The following is a 23,017-nucleotide window of genomic DNA, read 5'->3' as shown; positions in this document are numbered from 1 at the left end:
GTAATTTTAGCATGTCAACGTCAAACTTATGCATATAAAATATATTTTTCCAACAACAAAATTGTGGATAGTGAAAATGCAGAGTGGCTAGTAAAGTTGGAAATCTACTAGCCACAGTGGCTGGTGATCAAAAAAGTTAATGTCAAGCCCTGTGCAAATATATATAAATATATATATATATATATATATAGCTTGTTCATTCACATCTGTATTCAGGGCACACTTCAGGGCAAACTTTCTGCGACGTAGCTAACCAACTGCTGTGCTAAGCGATGGCAGCGTGTCTGTGATGTCACATGCGTGATGACGTACATCATGCTCTTTCTGATGGCTGAGCACTGACCGTCACTCAGTGACAAATGATGCAATCTAGGGATGTAACGGTATTGTAAATACCGTCATACCGCAATATAAATTTTTTCCGATATTAGCGTAGTCGCATGACTCGATAAAACTATAGGTCTTCTGAGAAAATTTGCTCAGGCGAATGAAGCGAACGGGAGGTAGTGGAAACTACAATTCCCATCAGCCCTGGGGTTGCCAACATTCTTTGCGGTCTGTTGTCGCTACAGATCCAGTAATGCGGAAATGAAGTGTGCTGCTAGAAGCGAGGATGAAAAAGAGCTGGAAATGATCGAACATAAAGCGGGTGTTGTCGCCGCGCGCGTACTGAATAGCGGTGTTGTCGCGCGCGTACTGAATAGCGGTGTTGTCGCGCGTGTTCTGATCAGCTGTGTTGTCGCGCGCGTACTGTAAAGCGGGGAGGGGGGGTTGAGTGCGCATACTCAAGAGCGGTGTTGTCGCGCGCCTACTGAAGAGCGGCACGTAGGGTGTGTCACGTCGTGGGGGCACTTTTGATCATTTTGGAAGGGCACTTTCTATCCAAGACTAAAAAGGGCATGTGCACTGCACAGGTTGAGCCCTATGTGTGCACGTGCCTGCAAGTTGGGGAATACGACTAATAGTATGGGGACTGCAGAAACAGCACACTGTTCAGATTGATGCAGACATTGACTTGTACCGCAAAGAGACCTCTATCTCACTCATGGCTTGTCCTCTCAAGTGGGGGAAAGACAATGCACAACGTTACCCACTGCTGTCAACCTGGGCCAAGTCATATCTCTGTCCCAGAAACCTCAGTCCCAAATGAGAGGGTTTTTTTCTGTTGCAGGGGACATTGTAAATACCCAGAGATACCAGCTTTTACCAGATTATAGTTATAAGATAATTTTCCTTAAAACCCATCTCTATCTAAGTGAGTGAGTGAGTGATTAAATGTTGAATGTGATGAGTTTTTAACAATACTAAATTTAAACTTTATTTTTTTACATGGTTTAATATTTTTTTGTTATTAAAATTGAAGTTCCTGTTTCAAAGCTTACAGATAGATGGCTAATTTGTATGTCATTGACACTTTTGGCACTTTTTTGGAGTATTTTCATAAGTTTTGTTTTTCCTGTAAATGATTCAATAAATACCGTACCGTGACATTCATACCGAGGTATTACCGTACCGTGAAATTCTGATACCGTTACATCCCTAATGCAATCTATAAGATCTTAAAAATATAATTATTTTATATATATATATATATATATATATATATATATATATATATATATATATATGCAAATTTATATCGAAATACCGGAAATGAGTTTAAAACTCATATCACGTTACTGAAAACAATTCTATAGCGATATATATTGATATCGAATCATTGTCCAGCCCTAATGGGTGTATCAATGGGTGTATCAATGGGCATGCATCAAGTTTATATATGCGCAAGTTTCATACATGTTTTGAACATAGTATAGGTTTATATGCGAGTAATTTATATGCTCGTGTTGATAAGCAAAGTTTTATTTAGATCCTACACGGTGCCTCATAGCCATCTGTGTCGGGAAGGTGGATGGTGAGGCGACAGGTTGACTTAAACTTAAATGATGCCTCATCTTCTGTCATTGCTTCTGACTCTCAGTATGTTCTATCGGGTGGAACAGATTTGATGTGTTTCCGCTGTTAGTCGGCAGACTCGGCACCACTCTACCGCACATTTTGCAGAGCACCGAAACTAAACGTTTATCGAAACTTAAAAAGCTGAATCACTTCCACACCACTGCATTCGTCTTTCCTCTCTCATCAACTAATTTGTCTGCATTCTTAGTTGTGGAAGCTTGTTCATTCACATCAGTATTCAGGGCACACATTTTGTAGCATTTTGTAGCATTCTGCGACGGAGCAGCTTAACTAACTTCTGAGCGCTGGCAGTGGCAGCGTGTCTGTGATGTACGTCATCACGCAAGTGACATCACGCTCATTCTGAGCACGAAAAGTCATTCAGTGACAAATGATACAAGGTATAAGATCTTATATATAATAAAACAGACGTATGCAAATGTATATCGAAATACCGGAAATGGGTTTAAAAATCATCACTGTTATTGAAAAAAATCTATCGCGATATATATTGATATCGAATTATTGTCCAGCCCTATATGTGTACAGTCATACCTGTTTCAGACAAAATCTCTTCAAAGTGTTTCATATTCAATTCAAATCAAATTTGAACCGCACGAACTGAAAAAACATTTTGTGAGCTCTGCCAGCCAAAATCATGTCGCGGCTGGCAGACCTCCATAAACACAGTGATGACATCACATTTACCGCGCGCACTGAGTTCAATAACAGAAAGCTGATTGGCAATTGTCGGTATAGGGCATGTCGGTCTTATTTGTAGTTGTAATAACGCAAATTACAATTGGACTAGTGAAATAAAGAGCTACAACACCCTGAAAACCTAGCAACAACAACAAAAAAAGAATTTAAATGAGTTTTAGATGTAGCGTTACATGGACATCGCAAAAATAAGACCTGTGCAAAAATATTTTAGACTTAGAACAGTGAATTTAGGACTTTTGAAGGCCTTAAATTTCGATTTTTTAATTTTAGAATTTTTAAGACCCCGCGGAAACCCTGTATATTCCTTCTGACCAGACTTTCTACTTATACATGTCAGTCAGTATTGCTATTTTGACTGTCAATATTACAGAATAAAGCATCCGTATAATTATGGTTGAATTTTATGTTTCATAATATAGACAATTGGTAAGTGAACCTACTGATTTCTGTAGACTCATACTACTGACCCCTACTCACCATAACCAGAATCTCCATAATTGTAGGTTATATCTTCTCCTGGAAGTATGTTGCACACAGCAAAGATATGATTTTCATTTTGCAGTTAGGAGCTTTGTGGTCATCATTTACAAGTCTCCCTTAAGACCCATCTTCTTTCGATGCATCCATGCTGTAAAACATAAAACAATCACTAAGCATAAAATACAAACAATTTTTAAAGTTTATACATTTAAGATGTACTATTTTTTTTCTGTGACCATCTTCAAAGAGGTGTTAACAATAGTATCGAGAATTAATTCTATTTTAAAACTTGCTAATTATTTCACTAAAAACTACAGATTTGATTAGAAGTGTTAATTTACATTTCACTTCTCAATTCCTGTAAAATATTTTTTATGTCTGTGAGGAACATTTTTTATGAAATTGCAATCAAATATGGGAACTGATTGTAATCAGAATGATCAGAATCAGAAATACTTAAATTTTGAGACGCATAATATATTATCGGCCATATCAATATCAGCCGATAAATGCTTTTTTTTTATGTTATGGTCATCAGTCTGATATCAAAATATGGCCGATATATTTAAGCTGATAGATTACAGAATTGCCTGCCTTGCACATGCGTGGGTCGAACTTGTTCAGAGTTGTGCAGTGCTTGGACATTATTGTTGGGTGATACACAATTTTCATGTCATCCGCCTTTGAGATCACCTATCATGATACTATAGCATAGGCCAGGGGTCACCAATCTTATTTCTAGAGGTCCAGTGCCCTGCAGGGTTTAGCTCCAACTTGCCTTAACACACCTGCCTGGGTGTTTCAAGTATACCTAGTAAGACCTTGTTTAGCTTGTTCAGGTGTGTTTGATTAGGGTTAGAGCTAAAATCAGCAGAACACCGGCCCTCCAAGAACAAGTTTGGTGATCCCTGGCATAGGGGCACGGCAGTGTTATGTTTGCTTATTTGCTCACTTATTTAACCACATCTAAACATATTTAATAACCTTTCGGCTAATCATACTCACCACCCAAACTTGTACTCAAGAACAAAATCCCCTCTGAATAAAGCTTCAGTGGTGAAAACTCATCCTCCTAAACAAAAGACGTTCATTAGCTGCAGTTTGTTGAAAATTAATTATCATTGGTTCATAATTGCATTTTTTGAGTTTGCATTAAATTCTACAGACTTTTGTGTTTTTATTTGAACTAATTGTTCTACTTGTCCTGTATGCTTCTCAAGCTTTATGAGAAGTGTCATTAATGTCTTTTCAGGTGCACTCAGAGGGCAATCGCCTGTTATGTCATGTCATTCAGCTTTTAATTGTTAGCATGATGTAGGTCTTTGAAATAATATTTATACAATATAGTTATAATGACATGTACAGATGATTAAACCAGTGTGTTTAAACTAGTTTTAAATTTGTTTGTTTTTGTAGTTTGGGCCAAAACAAATGTTTGTTGCAATTTTAATAGTTTAAGTTCATTTGATTGACTATTTAAAAATCTGTGGATATTATCAATGCATTTATTGGATAAAATAAAATTGCTACCTTTTACTGTAAAAAGTCCCCATCCCCAGAAGTGATTAAGGTTACACAGTCATATATATAAATGTGTAAAAGATGAAGCACTATGAATATATATTTAAAAGAAAATATGTCAAATAAATGACCAGATCTCTGTGTGGAGCACTGGCTGTTGTCAGACTCCTTGTGCAAACAAACAATTCTCTGAATAATTACAATATATAGCTAAATGTATTTGAAAACATAGACATACTATTGAAAATTAATACTTTAATTCATTAGAGTCGTACTTCTGTGGGTATTTTGGTTAAAGTAACCTAAAAGTAATACAAAAGTAGTGTAATGCATTTCTGAGATATTAATATTGTCATGTAACCAATTACAAAAAAAGAAATGGCAGTAACTTTTAATATATATATATATATATATATATATATATATATATATATATATATATATATATATATACTGTAATGCATTTCATTTTGGAAGTAACTTGCCCAACTGTGTTCGCTATTGTTTGTTAGCACAAAGATTAGATATTAACGGGGATTTGGAACAAAATTGTTTATGCACAATGGGCTCTCTGCACAGCTAGAGTTTTAAAGCCAACGATAAACTTCCGGTGATAGCTTAATGTGGATATTTTCAATTTCACAAAGTTGTTTGTACATCATCAATGTTGTAATGTTATTACAATACATTCAGTTAAACAGACTAAAGCATTCATTTAGTTGTTCAAGCGTAAAATTAGATGAACGATGGTATAACCACTAGCGCCGTCAGTATAGCAAAAGGCTAGCGCAGAAATTCCATTGAAAATACTGGGTAAAGTCTAAATCGAATACGTGGCCGGCTGGTATGTGCTATGCACATCCATATAGCAGCATTTTTATGACACTGTATAATAGGCGACGCAGTGGCACAGTAGGTAGTGCTGTCGCCTCACAACAAGAAGGTCGCTAGTTCAAGCCTGGGTCAGTTGGTGTTTCTGTGTGGAGTTTGCACGTTCTCCCTGTATTCGCGTGGGTTTCCTCGGGGTGCTCCGGTTTCCCCCACAGTCCAAAGACATGTGGTACAGGTGAACTGGCTAAGATAAAAATTGTCTGAAGTGTATGAGTGTGAATGAATGTGTGTGGGTTTCTTAGTGATGGGTTGCAGCTGGAAGGGCATCCGCCGTGTAAAACATATGCTGGAATAGTTGGCGGTTCATTCTGCTGTGGCGACCCCAGATTAATAAAAGGACTAAGCTGAAAAGAAAATGAATGAATGAATGTATAACAATAATGAATATTTTTACAGTACTGTGACGGTTGGGTTTAAGGTTGGGGTGAAGGTAGGCTTTAAAAAATAAAATGTATTGGGTATTTTAATAAATAGCAGCATAAATAATACTCAATACAACTACTGTTTTTACGTTACTGTGACAGTTGGATTTAGGGTTGGGGTGGGGATAGACGTTAATAAAATACAACAAATGTGAAATTTAAGAAATAATATAAATAGTTTTCGTTAACTTTCGGCTGCAACCATATCTGATCTAGCAACAACCAAAATACAGGGTAAAAAAACTGTCATATTTTAAAGACATGGCGGGGGGAAATGGACTTTAATGCAGTGCTTCTTGTCCGATCTGAAACCCACTTCATATCATAAATATAACAGGTAGTGAAGATTACTGATTTTTAAAGAGATCAGATCTTAAACGTGACAATTTTGAAATGGAAAGATGTCATTGGAAGCCATTGGAGTGCCTGGCTGAAAATTAAAAGTCTGGTAATCTGTAAAATATTTTACAACATTACAGATACATTAAAAACTAATTTAAGTGTGTGTATGGTTGGCATTGGTTACTTTAACAATTATAATAGCAAAAATAATTAATGTAGTGCTTTGTTGTATATACATGTTCAGAGTTAATAAATGTTTCAACCCAATTTAATTGCAAAAGTATGATAAAGTACAACAGGTAACACTTTAAAATAAAATTAATGGATTAAAGTCAACAGGGAGAAAAAAGCCAGATTCATTACAGTTACTGTGCTAATATAGGATAAAATAATACAACTGAATATTATTAGTTATTATCCCCATTTAGTAAAACGACTAACTTTAGTAAAACGATTGTAATCAGATTACTATAATTTTAACACATACATCAGCATTAAGAAATTATCATCACCTAAGATTAACATTAAAGGGCACATATTTTAGCCCTTTTTTGAGATTTAATAGTAATATTATGGTTCTTCTGAGTGTGCCAATGTAGGTTCAGATCAAAACGCAATTCAGATATTGTTATTATGCTGTGTTAAAAAGTCTAAATTTAGAGGCGTGTACACGGGTTGCTGTTTTGGGGTGTGTTGTTTAACATTATAATGAGTTTTGACTGCCCGCCCAACGTAACAAGGGGGCGGAGCCAAGAGCGCGTCTGCTTTGTGCACCGCGTCACAGAGGCAGACAGTAAGAGTCATCATGAGTGAGAGGAACACAATTCATACATATTTGACACAGACTCGGACACAGATCAAGCAGAGTCGACTGTTGAGGAATCTATAATCCGAATGTGCCAGAATGTGTCAGAGTGGTACATACAAAATATTTTATGTCGTTGTATACTTTTTCAGCCGCTATGTAACTATGCATGCACCATCCGTGATTTGTTTGATAAAGTTCGCGAACGTCATGCGTTACGTCAAACAGACAATACATAAAGATATCTACAAAGATAAATTTTGCATTGGTATGATTTATTCGTAATTCATGAATATTGACGTTGACAAATATTGGCAGGTGCTCGTGTGGCAATTGTGAAAAAATGCCAACTGAGGCTGAAAATGTATGCTGCTGGGAGATACCGCAGGTAAATTTCCAGTTTACGTTGCTGCTCTAAAGACATCGAATGAGATAATAAACAGCATAACTGTGTCGTGTAATAAGGTTAGAAGACGAATGGATCAACTGGAATTGCAACCCTCGTGCATGACGGAGCATCCAGGAATGGATCCCGTTTGCTTCAATATTTATTCCTTGCAAAATGCATCGAATATATACAAAGCAGACTATGGTCCCCTGCGACTTCGTGGAGTGCAAAAGTGAGTTTAAATAAATAGAAAGAACAGCAGGTTACCTTGTTCATGATCTGCATGCTCGCTTTCTTTTTAAGCACATTAACGCTGTGTAGTCAATACAATAGCGATAAAGTTGGTTTTATATCCGCACATTCAGGAGTCCCTGTATTGTTTACCATGGTAGTTTAAACAATCGATCGGATTTAGCATGCAAGTATGACTTGTAAACAACATTAACACGATCTACTTGACTGTAAACAATGTTGTACTTTGTCATTTGCTGCTAATACGATTTCCCTATTTTGAATTTGCAAAGAATACTTTACAGAAATGATACTATTAAGGAGAATGTCCGAATATCTGAATATAAAAACCAACTTTACCTCAATGTCAATAAAAATAAAATACGTACCTTTTTTGTTGCTGCTATTTCTGAGATGACAATTTGAATGACTTCATAAAAGGCTGAGTAATGCATGTACTTTTTATTGAAAAATAATTTTAATTTCACTAAACATTAATATATAAACTCTTAAAATATATAAAAATCAGTATGGCATAGAAACATCAACACTTCAGAAAAGATGCTTCAATTCCTTAGTCATATAAAAACTTTATATATAAGTATAAATTAAAATGTGATGGCAAATATAAAATGTATCCTTGTGCAAATATAAAATATAAACTTCAAGTTGTCACTTTGTTGAATGAAATACAATTGTCCATGAACATTAGAAAGTACAGTATATCTACAAACACATAAACATATCAAACATTGGCAGTTGAATAAACAAAATATTACTTCTGAAATGTTGTTAAAGCTAGTTATTTTATTAAAAATAAAAATGTATATGTGATAACTCCCAAGTTCAAATTGTAGTGCAATTTCTAAAACAATGTTTCATTATTATGTCTCTGTTGGACAGTGCCGCTTTTTGGCTTATCGGAGCTTTGTAAGCTGGTGTTGGGGTTTCCTCGGGCGGAGAGTCCGTGTTGTGATTCCTGCCTGTGTGGTGCTGAAGATTCGGAGACAGTTTCCTGAAGAGCAGGGCAGCTATGTGGGTTTTAGGATAGCTATTGATTGAAGCGGGTCACCCTGCTGGAGATAGCCTCCTCCATCTCAGGTAGATCGCAGGCTGATGATAGAGCAGGTGGTATGTGAATTCCCAACACTTCATCAACATAGGGTGATGGGTCCACAAACACTTGGTTGAAGATGAGGTCCAGCAGCTCTTTTACATAACCTGTGCAATATAACAGTTATCTCTTTAGTAACTTAATTTTGTATTTTGGAGTAGTGAGTTGTCATTGTGAATGTAAAGTGCAATTATTTTTTTTATTTATTGAATTATTAATAATACTATAAACATTTATATACATACCGAAAGTTTGCTGTGTCTTCACTTCTCGGACCCTATACTCTCCTTTCTTTGCCTTTGGAAAGGCAAGCTTGTAAATAGGTTTACCAGTTGCTGATGTGGCCTGGGGACGCCCGGCATTTTCATTGTAATGCAGTGCAGCCAAGTACAACCTAACAAAAAGAAAAATGTAAATGACGTACCATGACAAGACTGTATGGTATTGTAAATATTAATTTCTGATCATTGGCTTTACCTGCATAGCATCCCCAGAAATGGGAATACCACATTTTTGGGTGCAAACCGCAGTAGGACGCTGTGGAAAGCTTCAACAGTTGACGCCTGGTGGTGAGGACTTAGCTTGGCCACATCCTTCAATATTCTCTTGTTAGCGAGAACTTTCTCCAGCTTGTAGAATGGCATCGTTGCTAAACAAGCAAAAATTTAAGGTATTAGAGTCTGAATCAAAAACAAATCTGAACAAAGAAACAAGCTCTGTTTTGCATTAGTTTTAATCGCAAAGAATATTTTATTTGTCTGTATACAACTTACCAGCCGACAGCCATTTGTTCTTGTCTCTGCTTATCCGTTGCGGATGCAGATAAGCCGGAAAATTGGGGTCTTCATGTACATGGTTTAAGATAGAGGTCCACTTTGCCACTCTTTCAGGACCTGTTGTGGATGATGCAGCAGTCCAGTAGATGTGGTTTTTGATGCTACGCAACCATTTACGCAACTTCTCACACCCCTTTATCTGGCATATCTTGTCCAGTTTTTTGGAAATTCCTGGAAATTAAAGGAAAAAAAAGACATCAACACAAAAATAATAATAAACATGTAAGAACTGTAAATAGCAATTTAATCTTAAGTAAATTAATAACTGCTACATTACATACCTTTCTCGATATGCCACACATCGTAAAACTGAGTAACATTTCGATCCCTGAGATATTTCTGTATTTGAGGATGTCGGTCTGTGATGATGCATTCCAGACGAACACCGCGGGCATCCAACAGGTCTAGGCTTCTCTTTAGGCCTTCTTTTTCCATATGGTAACTGCCGCCCACCTCATTACTCTATAAAATTTTAAATAAGGAAAAAAAATATATATAAAAAAAAAAATCACACATTTTCCATCCAAAAAATTATGCTAGTTCACATAACAGTTTTCTGTATTACCTGGACTAACTGTAGGTCGACCACTGTGTTAGTTGCAAGGTCCATCATTGTATAACTCCCATACTTGGCCGAGTGACCTTCAAGAACAAACCGTACATAATTATTTCAAACACATTTTTGGAATAATTGTAATGTATTTCATATTTATTTTTTTTATTAGACTGTATTGAATTAGAAATGAAATCTTTTGACTAAATACCTGGGGAGTCAGCCCTCTTATCTCCTCCAACAATCACATTCTCTCTTCGACTGAGCTGTTCTAGCATTTCACTCTGCCAATTTCTCCACTTGTGGACAATAGCAGGTTCAATGCAAAGTCTTGCATGACAACGAAATGAATCATATTTAAAAATGTGTAGTTTCATGGCAGCAAATACCTGACAACAGAGAGGAGAATTTTTAGTACAATGTGCATGCACCCTGTGACAAAATTTATATTATGTTTCTAAAAGAAATGTGATAAATTTTGATAGATAATTACCTTTTCAACTACAAAAAATTATGCACCACTCAAGTAGACTGCAGCAGAAAGATGCAGGTTGCTAGCTGGAGTACTACCAATAATTGGCTGACTGTTCCATTTTCTTACAAACTCGCAGTGTGGGCAGACTTGCTGTACGCTCAGAAATGTCCCAAGCCTTTGTGACTTTACATCACATCTCCTTTGACACACTGGGCAGTCACTGAAGAGCTCCATGAGGCATGTTTCATAGACAATGAACTTGGCAATGTTATGAACTGGGCATTCTTGGATTCTGTAAAAATAAATATACACATGTACATAATAAAAAAAAAATGATGATGAATGTTATGATGACAATACACAATCTTTCAAATAATTTACATAATGCATAAACTCACGACAAGTCTGTTGGTTCAGTTGCAGATGTGCATTCCTCTGCAGGGTCAAATCTCACATCCGAGTCTTGGGCTATAATTTTTGACTCTGTCAAAGTCTCTTCGGCTTCTTCTTCTTCCTCCTTCTCCTCCTCCAGCTCCAGACGAGGTCTTTTTAGTGAAGGTTTGAGGGGTGTCGAAGTCATAAACGCAGTAGAGGATGCTGATGGTACAGTCAGTTCAAAACTGGATACTGTTGTCTGGACACCTATAGTGTAATTTTATGATTAATCTCATTGCACGTTTATGAAGATAATAAAACACGTTTCTAATGCAGCAACTTAAAATAAACTGAGAAATTTTAACTTACTTGTACTCCTGCGTTTAGCCTGAAGCGTCCTAAAAGACAACTGGGTACCAACACTGTGTAAAGATGTGTGAAATGGTTCTGTCTGGCAACAAACATCCACCTTGTTGCTCTTTGTCGACGTCGTGGCCTTTGTAAGAAAACATAATTTTTTTAAAATGACCTTTATTTGATTAAAACATACCGATCTTATTGTAAACAACTGCAGACCACGTGCAAGTACAGCGAAAAAATTACAATAAACATCCCACATACAAAACAAACTTTAGCTGTAACTTAGTCAGTGGTAATGCTTTATTACAATGTTTAATTTTTTCTACCGTTTCTGTTTCTGATGGCTAAAACCCCTTTATGGACACATTAACAATTAAAGCTTCGAGTATTTAGACTGTTTTAGAAAAGCACAATAGCTGTAAACGCGCAAACATCCGAAGTAGCTTTAGCCGCAGATGCTATTCATTTCTGCTTAACATTACAGTATACACATTACAACAAACATCCCACATAAACAACAAACTTTAGCTGTAGCCAGTACTGGTTACTGCTTTATTACAATGTTTATATTTTTCTACGGTTTCTGTTTCTAATGGCTAAAAGCCCTTCTTGTACACACTACCACTTATAGCTTCGATTATTTAGATTGTTTTAGAAAAGCATAATAGCAGTAAACACGTGCAAACAAACATCCGAAGCAACTTTGGCTGCTTTTAACTTTTAGATGCTATTCATTTCGGCTTACCATTACAGTACAACAAACATTTAACAACAACAAACTTTAGCTGTAACGTTAGCCAGTGGTACTGCTTTTTACAATGTTGCTATTTTTCTACGGTTTCTGTTTCTAATGGCTAAACCCCCTTCATGTACACACTACCATTTGCAGCTTCGAGTATTTAGACTGTTTTTGAAAAGCACAATAAGAGGTAAACACTTGCAAACAAACATCCGAAGCTACTTTAGCCGCAGATGCTATTCATCGGCTTATCATAATTAGAATGCTAAGGCTAGAAGTACATAAAATGTAATACTTACTTGAAGTGAGGCAGGATCACGTATTGTAGGAACTGATCCAGTTTTCAAAAACAATTTACTCGCGAATCCGGAGTTGTATTGTCCCGCGTTCTCGAGGCAGTCTACGCTAAAGTGGTTAGCGCAAACATACAACAGTTTTGGTACATTTTCAGGCACCTTGTCTTCAAAGATAAAACTCAGCCACTTAAGCCTCTGTTGCTCATTTGCAGGAAGACGGTGAAGGCTCTTGTGCTGAGCCTTACATCCTAAAATAGCACAAGGGTGTTCTCTCGGTGGCATCGCTTCGACGTTCACGCTGATAATGGCGGAAACGGCAAACTCAGGATATGTTAATACGCGCAGCTGTCAATCAATTCGGTGGGCGGGGGGAATCGCACACCTACGTAATGGTGCGATCGATTTCAAAACAGCTCCAATTGGCCGACCCTTTTTTTTGTAGTGAAATTGAAAAAAAAGGACTGGGTGTGTTCATATCACCCCAGTATGATGGTCTATACACTATACCAACACACAGATCTGTCCAAACAGCTTGAAAAGAAGATTTTTTACAATAGGTGCCCTTTAAACTTTACCAATACTTTTAATTAACTAATGTTTACTATTGAAGCCTTCTTACACAGAGTTAATGTACAGTACAACTGACCTATAAATGTTTTAAATTTTAGTAACAGTTTCAGTTAATATATCAACCTGTAGTAGGCCATATGAACTTGAAAATATTATTGAAAAACAATTAAGTCTCTTAGAATGTTGCACTGTTAACAATACCACTGCAACACAACATGGATTTTACTAAAAAGAACTGTAAAAGTTTACATAATAAATAATTATTCAATGTATTTTGAGTTCCCATAATGTCAATATTGTACATGTTCATTATCAGAGAGATAGAGTGTTTGTGAGTATAACTTACCTTTGTAATTGTTGATGAATTGCACTTGCAGGTTTGTCACTTTTACAACAAATGTAATGTTCTGCATCCTCTTGAGGTATTTTACGCTTTCTGTTTTTTCTTAATCCCAGCATGAAGACAAAGGGCATGTTTCCTATAAAGACTTTACGAAAAAATAAATATAATAAATTATATTATGCTAATAAATAACATAATAATAATAGCATAATACATTTTATATATTGTCTATTGTTCTGCTGAACCTAAATGATTTCACATACAGTAGATCTAGTAATGTACTTCTATCTAAAAATTTAAATCAGAAATTAAATCATAATGTAATTAAAAACAGAATAGGTAGGATGTAAATCACATCCAAGATTAATTTTCCTAAATTAGTTAAACAAAGCTATAAATACATTGTTATTTAGACTGAAAACAGGGCTAGACCCACATGAACCATTTTATATGTTTTTGTAACTTTACACACCTCAAAATTATATATACTTTGATATAATAAAGACGTTATATATATATATATATATATATATATATATATATATATATATATATATATATATATATATATATACATATATATATAATGTTCTGTGCGTTTGGGCAAGCTAATTAACATCATTAAAAGGCTTATTTACTTAAAGTAATTTAAAATAATCACCATATTAAACAAAAAATAAAGATTTTATTTTTGGGGCAACCACACAAGCACACGCAAGCACTATTTTGATCAACAGAAATGTAGTGTGTTAAACAGTATACAGCTAACATTGCTATTAAATACATTTCAACAAATATAATCGACAAAGGAATATAAGCACTAAACATACATCTGACAAAGGCATTGTTTTGTCGTGTAAGCAGTAATTATGCATTTAAATACATAAATTGATTTACCTGCTCTCCCAGGAGAGATGAGTTCGCGGGAAAAGGCGTCTCCAATTGATTGCGTCATTAGCACGTGTTTGCAAATGCCGCGCGTTCATGAGTTGAATGAGGCGCTGTGGGGATGTGTGCTTAACACACACACACATACACACGAACAGAGGGGTGGGGGAGGGGTGAGGGAGGGAAACTGCAGCAGGTTCAACTGGAGTTGTATGCATCCACGTGTTGAAGTGTTCACATATTTGTTTTATGTTGAACATGCTCTTTTCATTTGACTTTTTTTTTTAGAAAACCTGATTTTCTTTGATTATGGTGCACTTTAATTTAATCTCCAAATAAGTAAATAAATATATATATATATATATATATATATATATATATATATATATATATATATATATATATATATATATATATAATAAAAAATAATTATAAAATAAAAATATATATATATTTTTAAAGTAAAAAAAAGTGAGGGGAAACCTGATAGGTGTTGTAGACTAGAATTACGTTAACAAACTAATTTTATATTATTGTCGTCGTCATCATAGTCATAGTCTCTACCCCAGGGCAGCTCTCACGAGGCGTCTGTGAGTTGACAGTGGGGGATGGGTGCTCAAGACACACACACACACATACACACGAACAGAGGGGTGGGGGAGGGGAGCTGCAGCAGGTAACACACTTCAACTTGGAGTTTGCTAAATGTATGCATCCACGTGTTGAAGTTTTCACATATTTGTTTCACATTAAACATGCTCTTTTCATTTGACTTTTTTTTTTAGAAAATCCGATTTCTTTGATGGTGCACTTTAATCTCCAAACAAATAAATAAATTATATATATATATAATTTATTAATTAATAAAAACAATTGATATAAAAACAGAGATTTTTAGCGTTTTAACACAATCTTAAGGCATGTTTTCAACATGCTTCCTGATCCATCAAACATGTTTTTATTACTATATATATATTTATTTTTTTTTAAGTAAAATAAAAGTGAGGGGAAACCTGATAGGTGTTGTAAACTTGAATTACATTTACAAACTAATTTAATATTATTGTTATAGTCGTAGTCTACCCCAGGGCAGCTCTCTTGAGGCTTCTGTGAGTTGACAGTGGGGGATGGGTGCTTAAAACACAAACACACACACACACATACACACGAACAGAGGGGTGGGGGAGGGGAGCTGCAGCAGGTAACACACTTCAACTTGGACTTTGCTAAATGTATGCATCCACGTGTTGAAGTTTTCACATATTTGTTTCACATTAAACATGCTCTTTTCATTTGACTTTTTTTTAGAAAACCCGATTTCTTTGATAACAATGCACTTAAATTTAATCTCCAAACAAATTAATACATTTCTTTATTTATTATATATTTATTTATTAATAATAAACAACTGATATAAAAACAGGGATTCCTGATCTATCAAGCATGTAGTTTGTATTTCTTTTTTTTTACTATATATATTCATTCATTCATTCATTCATGGGGTCGCCACAGCGGAATGAACTGCCAACTTATATAGTAAAAAAATGAAATACAAACTACATGCTTGATAGATCACATACACATTTTTATTATATGTTTTTTAAGTAAATAAAAGTGAGGGGACAGCAGACCCTCAATTTAACCTCTAAACACATCTGATCGTACTAATTTGAGCTTCCAGAACTGGTTTGACACAGTATCACCAGTGATAAAATCAATCTCTAGTAACTCACTCACTCACTCACTCATTCACTCACTCACTCAGTATCCTTCAGCATAGTTACTGATTTATCAGGGGTCGCCACAGCGGAATGAACTGCTAACTACTCTGGCATGTTTCCTACAGCAGGCCCATCTGCTACACCACTGCCTAATCCCTACCCCTAAACCTCACTCACTCACTCACTCACTCACTGTCCTTCAGCATAGTTACTAATTTATCAGGGGTCACCACAGCAGAATGAACCGCTAACTACTATGACATATTTTTCCTACATCGGGCCCATCCGCCACGCCACTGCCTAATCCCTACCCCTAAACCTACCTCACACACTCACTCACTCACTGTCCTTCAGCATAGTTACTAATTTATCAGGGGTCGCCACAGCGAAATGAACCGCTAACTATTCTGGCACATGTTTCATACAGTTGGCCCTTCCGCTACGCCACTGCCTAATCCCTACCCCTAAACCTCACTCACTCACTGTCCTTCAGCATAGCTACTGATTTATCAGGGGTCGCCACAGCGGAATGAACCACTAACTACTCTGACATGTTTTATACAGCGGGCCCATTTGCTACGCCACTGCTTAATCCCTACCCCTAAACCTCACTCACTCACTCACTCACTGTCCTTCAGCATAGTTACTGATTTATCAGGGGTCGCCACAGCAGAATGAACCTCTAACTACTCTGGCATATGTTTCACACAGCGGGCCCATCCGCTACGCCACTGCCTAATCCCTACCCCTAAACCTCACTGACTCACTTCAGCATAGTTACTGATTTATCAGGGGTCGCCACAGCGGAATGAACCACTAACTACTCTGACATGTTTTATACAGCTGGCCCATTTGCTACGCCACTGCTTAATCCCTACCCCTAAACCTCACTCACTCACTCACTCACTCACTGTCCTTCAGCATAGTTACTGATTTATCAGGGGTCGCCACAGCAGAATAAACCTCTAACTACTCTGGAATGTTTCATACAGCGGGCCCATCGGCTACGCCACTGCCTAATCCTTACCGCTAAACCTAACTCACACACTCACACACTCACTCACTATCCTTCAGCATAGTTACTTATTCATCAGGGGTCGCCACAGCGGAATGAACCACTAACTACTCTGGCATGTTTCATACAGCGGGCCCATTTGCTACGCCACTGCATAATCCCTACCCCTAAACCTCACTCACTCACTTACTCACTCACTCACTCACTCACTCACTCACTCACTCACTCACTCACTCACTATCCTTCAGCATAGTTACTGATTTATCAGGGGTCGCCACAGTGGAATGAACTGCTAACTACTCTGACATATGTTTCCTACAGCAGGCCCATCCGCTACGCCACTGCATAATCCCTACCCCTAAACCTCACTCACTCACTCACTCACTCACTCACTCACTCACTCACTCACTCACTCACTCACTCACTGTCCTTCAGCATAGCTACTGATTTATCAGGGGTCGCCACAGCGGAATGAACCGCTAACTACTCTGACATGTTTCATACAGCGGGCCCATCCGCAACGCCACTGCTTAATCCCTACCCCTAAACCTCACTCACTCACTCACTCACTCACTCACTCACTCACTCACTCACTGTCCTTCAGCATAGTTACTGATTTATCAGGGGTCGCCACAGCGGAATGAACCGCTAACTACTCTGGCATGTTTCATACAGCGGGCCCATCCGCAACGCCACTGCTTAATCCCTACCCCTAAACCTCACTCACTCACTCACTCACTCACTCACTCACTCACTGTCCTTCAGCATAGTTACTGATTTATCAGGGGTCGCCACAGCGGAATGAACCGCTAACTACTCTGGCATGTTTCATACAGCGGGCCCATCCGCAACGCCACTGCTTAATCCCTACCCCTAAACCTCACTCACTCACTCACTCACTCACTCACTCACTCACTCACTCACTGTCCTTCAGCATAGTTACTGATTTATCAGGGGTCGCCACAGCGGAATGAACCGCTGACTACTCTGGCATGTTTCATACAGCAGGCCCATCCGCAACGCCACTGCTTAATCCCTACCCCTAAACCTCACTCACTCACTCATTCACTCACTCACTGTCCTTCAGCATAGTTACTAATTTATCAGGGGTCGCCACAGCAGAATGAACCGCTAACTACTCTAGCATATGTTTCATACAGTGGGCCCATCATTTTCACTCACACTAATACACTACTGCTAATGTAGTTGATCAGTACCACTATAGCGCATGGGTTTGGACTGTGGAGGAAACCTACGCCGACACGGGGAGAACATGCAAACTCCACACAGAAATGCCAACTGGCCCAGATGACACTCGAACCAGCGACCTTCTTGCTGTTAGACAACTTCTTGTCGGCATAAACCTAGCCATAACTGTAAACTATTCTCAATATCAGAGAGGATGATTAGTCGTACAACAATGATGTAGAAGCATGTAACCCTCAATGTAAATCAACCTTAACATAAAATGTGAACTTATTCATCAATCTGATTGACTAATAGAAATGTTGTTCCAGGTTCAACAGGTCAAGGGTGTCAAACTCAGTTCCTGGAGAGCCACAGCCCTGCACAGTTTAGTTCCCAGCCTGCTTCAACAAACCTTTAGGTTTCAAACCATAGACATTGTAATAGAAAGCTAAACGCCTCATGGTCCGCTTCAGTCCGTTGTTCCGATAAGTCAACGAGGTTAATCCGGTTATGACTGCTCTATAAACAGAGGCAACTGAACAGAGGAGCTGCTGTTTTGCCTGATATAAAATATAAGAACAGTATATTTTCTTAACTGATTATAATTTTATGGTGTCAAAAAAAAAAAAAAAACGTCCTGGCAGGTCTGTTGGAGCTAAACTCAGCAGGATTGTGGCCCTCCATAACCAAGTTTGGACACCCCTGGTTTAAAGTGATCTATTGTCTGGGTTGGTGTTGTATATCCAATTTAAACTAGCTTGTAATAAGCTGCCAGTACATTTCCTGTTATTTTACAGACGTATTTCTCTAGATATTATTTCTTATACACTTTATCATTCAAATACTGAAATATCAGTAAAAGTCACTTTGTTAAACTGTAGAGTTGAATTTTCCACATCAAAAAAGTGGACAGAGCAGAGATCGACATCCCATAATTAATTTTGTTATGAGTTTAGTTTTTTGTAATGCATATAGTGTATAAACGGCTCTAAATAGCTGTCCCACAGTAAAAGCTCTTCATGGAAAAACGGTATAGTTGTTGTACCAAACATTGAATTAGTTATAATAAAGTTCTACTTTTCAAGTTCATAAAAGTGATATCAAGGCTTGTTAATGGGGCATCTAGCTATCTATTATAATGTCTGTTTCAAACAAGCCTGGAGGACTCAATTAGTTTGATCAGGGGTGTTTCATTGAAGTAAAGCTGAACTGTGACCTGTAGCCTTCCAGGAAGAGTTTCACACATGTGAAATGTTGATCCAAGAACATGTTCCACTAGGTGAAATCACAATATCGGTGTATTCAGCACTCTCATTATGCAAAAAGCACAAGTTTAATAGAAACAGTGAATGCAAAGTAAGGCAACTGAAACTTCTGTCAATGAGAGACTGACTGTCTTCATACAGAGCTCAGTCTGAGGCCTACCCTCTGACCAGGCTGATCAGGCTCTTTCATCCTCCTTTTCCTTCCCTCTTTTCAGGTTGTCGCCATTGTTCATATCTAAATTTGTAACACCTGTGTCTATTCTGGCTCATATTTTGCACATGCACCTGTGAAAAAAATAATACAGAACTGGCACACATTCATACAGCTATCGTATCATTCCAAGTGTTTTATTTTTTTTTAAACTGACACTCTTTCTGTTTGGTGTTTTGTAACAAGAGCATCACAGTTCAAATCTGTTATAGTGGGCACACATCTGTTTAGACTTTTGTGTAAAGAGTGTCTGAAACTGCCTGAACTTAAGTTATTACAGAAAGACCATGGCTTTATTCCATTGAGAATTTGGCTGAAAAATATAAAATGCATGTCATATTAATACATTATTATTATCAGTGTTGGGTAAATGATTTTTAAAAAGTAATGAATTACAACAACATTAAAGTTGTATTTACAGCTCTTCCAGAATACTTATTAATATTTCTTGAAACTAGTAACTGAACACACAAACAAATATCCACAAATACACTACAGCAATGGACTTGTAGTTTTGTAGAATTGGTGTTAATAAGGTAAGAGTGAAGAGTTTCAGTGAGTCTGTGTCAGTTCTCACGTTTAGTGTCTGAGCATTTTAAAAAGGCTGTAAATTGCTTTTCTACCATATCTAAAATGTAATTAAATTACTCAAGAAGAAATGTAATCACTTCACTCAATACTATCAGAATCTCTATAAATCTCAGTGCATAGGAAATATAAAACAAACACTTTTTATTCTTTAAATATAATTTAAACCTGGCCTTTTAGCTTCCCTAACTTAAACAAATACTTTATTATCAACATGTTATTTAGATAACAAACAGAACTCTGGAAAAAGTTAAACATATAAAAAGTTTCCAAGTGATTTAACTATATATTAAACACAGAACTGGCAACTGTCTTAATTCATTGTTTACATTTGAATGAAATAAAAAGGCTTGAAGTATTTTTTATTTTATTTCTTTACATTTTTTAAGTTTTAGAAAAAATATATATTCATTATGTGATTTCGTTACAGTAAGTTAACTGATTATTTTGGACTATACTCCCATCACTGATTATATTTATCTTTATCTAAAATGTAATTAAATTACTCAATAAGAAATTTATACACTCATACTATTTATAATATATATAAATCTCAGTGCAAAGGAAATATAAACAATACACTTTTTATTCTTTATAAATGATTTAAACCGGGCATTTTAGCTTTCTTAACTTAAACAAATACTTATTAACATGTATTTAGATAAACAGAACTCTGGAAAAAAAGTTAAACATGTATACAAAAAGTTTCCAAGTGATGATACCATTTATTATACACGGATATACATCAAATTATATATTATATTCTGCCTAATTTCCTCCCGGTTGGACTCGGAGCTCCTCTCCTCCTTTCGTTCCCGGGCAGCTGAGCTCTTTGTAGCCGGAGGGAGCGTAGCTGCGGGCGGGGGAGGTGCGCGGTGCGGTCGCTGACAGTGTAGGACAGACAGACAGTTCAAAGAACACACAAACCAGGAAAACGTTTGATTCTGTTGCGTGTCGCTCTCGCGGGCCGTTTCGCGCTATTATGCCACAGTATTCCTCGGATCTGCTACTGTACAGCCTAAACTAAGTTACATACTGTACTTCCGTGTTGTCCGTTCCCTCGGGGATACAACGCGATCTGCGCAGAAACAGTACGATATAAACCTAGAATAAAATACCGTGCTTAAGGACACCTAATATAAGGCTTTCTTGACGCAGTTTGGTCATTTTCATTTAAATACTAATTAAAGTGCAATTTTATTTATACTGTCTCTTTTATTCTGTGAAGTAACCATAGTAACTTGCTGCCGCCATCTTTATTTTTACGCACTTCGCCTCTGATTCGTCAGATCAATAGGGGGCGTGACATCCTCCTTGTATCTTTCTGATTGGCCAGATCCCAAAAGTGTGTATCATTGCGTCATTGCAGTTCTCCTAGAGGGCGCTGTGTTATACACACTTTTGGGGTGGGGGGATACACACTTAGATACACAAATCATGTAAAAGTGCATTTTGAGGACAAGTGAGATTTTAAGCCAGGACACCATTTTGAAGCATGCTGAATACTGCTATATGGTCAGACAAATGAGGACCAAGAAAAAGTCCTCATTTGTCAAGGTGGTCCTCATTTTACTGGTGTGTACTCTGGCGAAAGTCCTCATTTTGGACATAAGCAAGTACACACACACACACACACACACACACACACACACACACACACACACACACACACACACACACACACAATTTTTCAGTTTTTAACTGTCATTCATTGATTCATTTTACTTCGGCTTAGTCCCTTTTTTATCAGGGGTCACCACAGCAGAATGAACTGCCAACTTATCCAGCATATATTTTACACAGCAGATGTCCTTCTGGTGACAACCCAGTACTGGGAAACATCAATACACTCTCATGTATACACTTATACACTACGGCCAATTTAGCTAATTCATTACACCTAGCACATGTCTTTGGACTGTGTGGGAAACCCGAGCACCCAGAGGAAACCCACGCGAACACAGAAAGAACATGCAAACTCCACACAGAAATGCCAGCTGGCCCAGCTGGGAATCAAATCAGTGACCTTCCTGCTGTGAGGTGACAGTGCTAATCACTGAGCCACCGTGCCGTCATTTTCTTTCTTTTTTTTTTTTAATACCTCAGAAAAAAAGTTATATTCCCAATTCAATCTTCTTTACCCCGATTAAATCAAATCAAAACACAATAATAATTCAAATTCTTTAGAAAACTAACTTAATAAAAAAGCCATCTTAAATACATTACAGTTTTTTACAATGGCTATGACAGTTTTTTCAATACATTTAACAAGTTTGCTAAACTCTTAACGCAGCAACACACCTAAAACAAACAATTGACAAAACAGTTAATTTCATGCTCAAAATCACACATTGTGAACTAAACTTCTAAACTTCTTTTCAAAATACAATAATAAACTAACACACTACACCATGTCTAACAAAACACTGCAAACATGTTTCAAAATGACATAATTGTTCAAAACACTAACACATGTTCTCTTCCAACAGAAACATTCAGTCAATCAGAAAACACTGACAATAAAAACACTATCATCAGCTAAAATTACAGAAACTGCATTAGTTTACGTGTCAGCTCTGCCCTTATATTTAAAGCCTCTTTACATTTTCATTTTGTTGGTTTAGAAAATGCAGGCATTTTCGTTCTTTTACTGCAAAGATTCAATACAAAAATAAAGAAAATAATTGCTTTATAAAATTTATAGTTGATTTTAAAAAA

The 23,017-nt window shown here is 36.9% G+C and overlaps 3 protein-coding genes across 5 annotated transcripts in view; all 3 read right to left on the bottom strand.

Moving 5' to 3' along the window:
• The window catches only part of unk (unk zinc finger), a 449,165-nt gene that overhangs the window by 1,399 nt on the left and 424,749 nt on the right, over positions 1-23,017 (bottom strand). The window lies entirely within an intron of this gene.
• LOC147834535 (uncharacterized) overlaps positions 1-23,017 on the bottom strand; it is an 83,409-nt gene that overhangs the window by 37,040 nt on the left and 23,352 nt on the right. The gene's annotated exons all lie outside the window — the stretch shown is intronic.
• Positions 7,402-12,816, bottom strand: LOC108179108 (uncharacterized). Its single transcript, XM_087276828.1, has 11 exons — positions 12,514-12,816; positions 11,485-11,611; positions 11,139-11,382; positions 10,759-11,032; positions 10,477-10,654; positions 10,278-10,354; positions 9,994-10,174; positions 9,650-9,883; positions 9,354-9,525; positions 9,122-9,270; positions 7,402-8,983 (listed from the first exon to the last, which is right to left on the bottom strand). The coding sequence occupies exons 5-11, from the start codon at positions 10,640-10,642 to the stop codon at positions 8,814-8,816; spliced, it is 1,149 nt and encodes a 382-aa protein (XP_087132954.1). The 5' UTR covers positions 10,643-10,654; positions 10,759-11,032; positions 11,139-11,382; positions 11,485-11,611; positions 12,514-12,816; the 3' UTR covers positions 7,402-8,813.

Source organism: Danio rerio, chromosome 12 (assembly GCF_052040795.2).
Source record: "Danio rerio strain M-AB ecotype USA chromosome 12, GRCz13ab, whole genome shotgun sequence".
Lineage (NCBI taxonomy): Eukaryota > Metazoa > Chordata > Actinopteri > Cypriniformes > Danionidae > Danio > Danio rerio.
Note: the sequence above shows the minus strand (reverse complement) of the source record. Positions and strands in the feature narration are given on the sequence as shown.